Consider the following 4,730-nt stretch of genomic DNA (forward strand, 5'->3'; position numbering starts at 1 on the left):
CTGATTGCCTGGGTTTCCATACTGACAGCCTACACCACTCGTCACTAGCCCAGTGGCTACATAGATAGCCGTTGACTCAAACAGGAAACAACAAAGAACAAAAAATGAAACAATAGACAAAATATTCAAAGTCAGGTTCGCGCCGATCTCAGTGTATACGCCGCCTCCTTTTGCAGACCTTGCAGCGAAGGCAGGGGGAGGGGAGAAGATTAATTCGTGCGTTTGAGGCGAATAAATAGCCATTACTGTATTCTCTAAAATATAATCTTCTATCGAGGGAATGCTGTATAGGCAGCAACAGACTATCACCATTGGTGTTTGTGTGCAGTTGAACCGCTCCAGTCCACCGCCTAGATCCTTATTTTTCTGTCTTTTGCTGTGGCTTTTATTTTTTGTTTACTCAAAAACGGTTTTTATTTTTGTTGATTTGTTTTGCATTTTTGTTAAAAGAGAGCAAAAGTAATAGATTTCACTGAATACCGTATAGCACTGGTGCCGCTGCCTGCGCATCGAGCCGACGACGGTGGAGCAGCGAGGCAGTGAAGCGGTTTCTTAGCGGTTGCGTAGATAAATTAATATTCTAAAATTTAAAAAACTTTATATTTTATATCTTGGTAGGCGAAAGAAAAGGGATAAAACTATTATTTGCCTCGCTTCAGATCCGCAGCGTTCGTACGAGCGGCGGGCCCCCGCCGGAGTCGGCGGCGGGTGGCTGCGTGCGCGTGTTGTCGATGGGTTGCATTGGTAATTTGTTTGTTTTGAATTACTTCCAATATATTTTTCATGGAATATTGAGGCGATAAAAGCGGGTTTACGCTTTTCTTCCCCTTTTTTCTAGGCGGAAGGACGCACGAGGATGTGCAGATTTCGTCTTCGTGTCGATGACTGCAACCGGTCCTTCTTTGCCCTGATCTTCTTTTCCTTTTACGAGCCTAAATGCAAATGAAGCAAATTTGAACAATTTGTAGCATTCCCTGACTCATGGGGGAAAACACCCTGGCACACAGCCTCTTCTCTGCTGCAGCGGTGACGACCCTCCCCTCCAGAGCAGCTCCTAAGAAACAGCACCGAGAGGAAAAGTTGNCTCTGCTGCAGCGGTGACGACCCTCCCCTCCAGAGCAGCTCCTAAGAAACAGCACCGAGAGGAAAAGTTGCAAAAACCACGCACAAGGGTTTATATCTCCTTGAAGCCAGCGTTACTCTTTGGTCTTTTCATTTCCTTCTTCTTTTCTTCTTCCCCCTTCGCCTCCTCTGCCGCGTTACTGCCGCCTGCAGCAGTAGACAATGCCGGCCTCCACAGTGAGTTCTCGCTGTCCGCTTCATCCCGTCCCCTTCGTGTTTGCATGCAGTTGCCGTTTCATGTGTGTATCTGAGTGTTGTGCGGGGCTTCTCCCTGTTCGTTCAAGTTTCTGTCTGTGCACGACAGTGCTGCCTTCTCTAACGTGCTGCTGCTGCTGCAGCAACACCTAGCTGCCTTTCACGCTTGCAGCTGCAGCAGCTTCTCTGTCTCCTGCTGTTGTCTGCGCCTTTTAGGCCCCGTTGGCCAGAACGTCAGCCGGCGTATTCGCCGCATTCTGCAGCCCGAGCGCAACTCCTCCTCCTCCGCCCCTGCAACAGCAGCAGCAGCAGCAGCAGCAAATGGGCCTTTAGCCGTGCATTCTCAACACGACAGCAAACCCCAAACTCCCCCCCCTCTGATTCTTCCCTCATCTCTCCGCAGTGCCAATGCCGCCTTCAGAACGGCACCCGCCCCGTCTTCGTCTCCTCGCCATGCAGCACAGGCGCAGCAGCAGACGGGCAGTCAGCAGGCTTCTGCTGCAGATGCATCAGCATCATCATCAGCAGCAGCAGCTGCTGCTGCTGCTGCCTCTGTGCCATTTCACCTGAATCGTTTGGCATCGATATCGCGGCATGGCGATCGAGTGGAGAGTAGCAACCTATCGGGGTATTATGGGGGTGACCCTGTGCTTAAAGATAAATTATTTTTTGCTTTGAGGGATGAAGAGAGAGGCGGCGGGGTCACCTCCTCCTTGCATGCTGCAGATCTTGCTTCTGCTGCTGCTGAGTCTGCTGCTGCGTTCGTACAAATGGATCCTGCTGAACAGAAATCAATATACCCAGCAGCCGAACTGTTACCAGAAGGATATGGTAAACTGATGCTGCCGCCCCCCAAAAAGCCATCAACTCCGCCTCCCTCACAGCAGCAGCAGCAGCAACAACAGCAGCAACAGCAGCAGCAGCAGCAGCCGAGTAGCACCGATGCGAGAGCGCAGGCTGAGGCAGTGGCGGCAACGGAGTACAGCCCTGGAGACTACAAGCCAGACATTCCACCTGAGGCTCCTGCAGCTGAGTCCACGAGCCTCAGCCCCTACCCTGATGAGGAGCCAGAGATGGAGTATGATGAAGAGGGAGCGATGGGGGGTACTGTAGACCCCTTTGAGTCTGGCACAGCAGGAGCAGTAGGCGGCTACGGCGATATGGGTTACATGCCGGGCGGATACGGCGCAGGCAGTATGGGGGGGTATATGGGTGCGGGGTACAGTGGATACGGAGCAGGGGCAGCATACCACGACCCCTATTCAACACACGGAATGTATGGGGGGGCCTATGGGAGCCCCTATGGCGGGGCCTATGGGGCTGGCTATGGAACGGGCTACGCCGGGGCTGCCTATGGAGCCCCCTATGGAGCAGGGTATGGGGGGGCTTATGGGGGGATGTATGGAGGTGGCTACGGGAGCGGAACTACCCCTTATGATGAACACTATGATGAGTATTCAAGGAAGTACGCCAAGGAGGCAGCTAAAGAGGATGCAAAGTGGAGAAGAGAAATGGAGGAGAAAGAAAGGAAGAGAGAAGAGAAAGAGGCAAAGAGAGCAGAGAAGGAAGAGAAAAAAAGAAGAAAAGAAGAGAAAATGGCAGAGAAAGAAGCAAAACAAAAAGAAAAAGATGCAAAAGAACAGGAAAAAAAACAGAAAGATGAACAGAAAGCACTGAAAGAAGGAGCCAGACCCAAAGAAAAACAAGCAAAAGGAGAAGGAAAAGAGAAAGGCAAAGAAAAAACAAAAAAAGGAAAAGAGGGAGGAGAAGCAAAAGGCAAAGATAAATCTGGTAAAGGGGATAAAGGGGGAGGAGACAGCCAAAATAAAAACGAAAAGAAACAGAAAAAAGATAAAAAGAAAGAAGAAAAAGCAGCAGACAAAGGAGGCAAAGGAGACAAAGGAGGCAAAGGAGATAAAGGAGGAGATAAAGGAGCAAAAGGAGACAAAGGAAGCAAAGGAGACAAAGGAGGAGATAAAGGGGGAAAGGGAGGAGACAAAGGAGGAGATAAAGGGGGAAAGGGAGGAGACAAAGGCAGCAAAGGAGGAGACAAAGGAGACAAAGGCGGCAAAGGAGGAGAAAAAGGAGGAGGAAAAGGAGGAGACAAAGGAGGAGGAAAAGGAGGAGACAAAGGCGGAGACAAAGGAGGAGGAAAAGGTGGAGACAAAAAAGGCAAAGGAGGAGATAAGGGAGGAGACAAAGGAGGCAAAGGAGGAGACAAAGGAGGCAAAGGAGGAGACAAAGCAGCAGAAAAAGGAGGAGACAAAGGAGGAGGCAAAGGAGGAGACAAAGGAGGCAAAGGAGGAGACAAAGCAGCAGACAAGGGAGCAGATAAAGGGAAAGGAGGAGACAAAGCAGCAAAAGGAGACAAAAAGAAAACCAAAGGAGACAAACAAAAAACAGATAATCAACAGACAGCAAAGGGAGCAAAAGGAGACGCAACACAAAAGGCAGCGGGAGACAAAGGAAATAAAAAAGAAAAGAAAACAGAAAACAAAGCCGAAGGCAAAGCAGGAAAGAAAGAAAAAGCAGCAGGGAAAGACAAAACAGGAGACAAAGCAGAGGCAAAAGCGAAAGAGAAAAAAACAGAAAAGGCAGCAGCAAAGGAGACAAAGGGAGATAAGGCAGCAGCAAAAGAGGGAAAAGGAGACAAAGCAGCAGCAAAAGAAAAGAAATCAGAGAAAGCAGCGGCGAAACAAGAACAGAAAAAAGAGAAAGCAGCAGCAAAGGAAAAAACAGCAGACAAGGCAGCAGCAAAAGACAAGACAGCAGCAAAAGACAAAGCAGCAGCAAAAGACAAGGGGGCGAGCGCAGAGAAGGGAGCTTCAAAAACAAAAGATAAAAAAGAAGCAAAGGCAGGGGACCAGAAGAAAGCAAATGAAACAGGGAAAAAAGATAAAGCAGCAGCAAAAGCAGACAAGGCAGCAGCAAAGGCAGAAAAGAAAGCAGCAAAGGCAGAAAAGAAAGCAGCAAAGAAAGAGAAAGCTGCAGCAAAGAAGGAACAAGCTGCAGCAGCAAAAAAAGAAAAAGCTGCAGCAAAGAAAGAAAAGGCTGCAGCAAAAGCAGCAAAGAAGAAAGAGAAGAAAGCGAAGAAAGCTGCTGACAAAGCGAAGAAAAAAACAGCAAAGCAAAACAAAAAGAAAAAGACCAAAACTAAAACAAAGAAAAAAGCTAAAACAAAAACAAAACCGAAAAAAACAAAAAAGAAAAAAGCTAAAAAGAGAAAGACAAGAAGGAAGAGGAGAAGGTAAGGTAAGAAGCAGACTCTCGTCTCTCACCACAAACACAACAACTTCTTTTAATAAATACGAGAGAGGAAAATGCAGATAAATACAACAAGGAGTATAATGCAGAGATGTAAAGAAAAAACAGAGAAAAAGAAAAAAAAACAAATTCAGTGGAGAGGAAGAAAA

The 4,730-nt window shown here is 48.0% G+C and overlaps 1 protein-coding gene across 1 annotated transcript in view; it reads left to right on the top strand.

Annotated features, from left to right (window-relative positions):
- The window catches only part of EMH_0030500 (uncharacterized protein), a gene marked incomplete at both ends in the record, with an annotated part of 6,783 nt that extends 2,215 nt beyond the window's left edge, over nt 1-4,568 (top strand). The window contains 2 exons of the mRNA XM_013494422.1: nt 660-744; nt 1,534-4,568. Coding sequence (XP_013349876.1) covers nt 660-744; nt 1,534-4,568 — 3,120 coding nt within the window. The remainder of the gene's footprint in view (nt 1-659; nt 745-1,533) is intronic.
- Nucleotides 4,569-4,730: the final 162 nt, after the last annotated feature.

The sequence above is a fragment of the Eimeria mitis genome, genomic scaffold, assembly GCF_000499745.2.
Source record: "Eimeria mitis Houghton genomic scaffold, Emh_scaff1147, whole genome shotgun sequence".
In the NCBI taxonomy this organism is placed as follows: Eukaryota; Apicomplexa; class Conoidasida; order Eucoccidiorida; family Eimeriidae; genus Eimeria; species Eimeria mitis.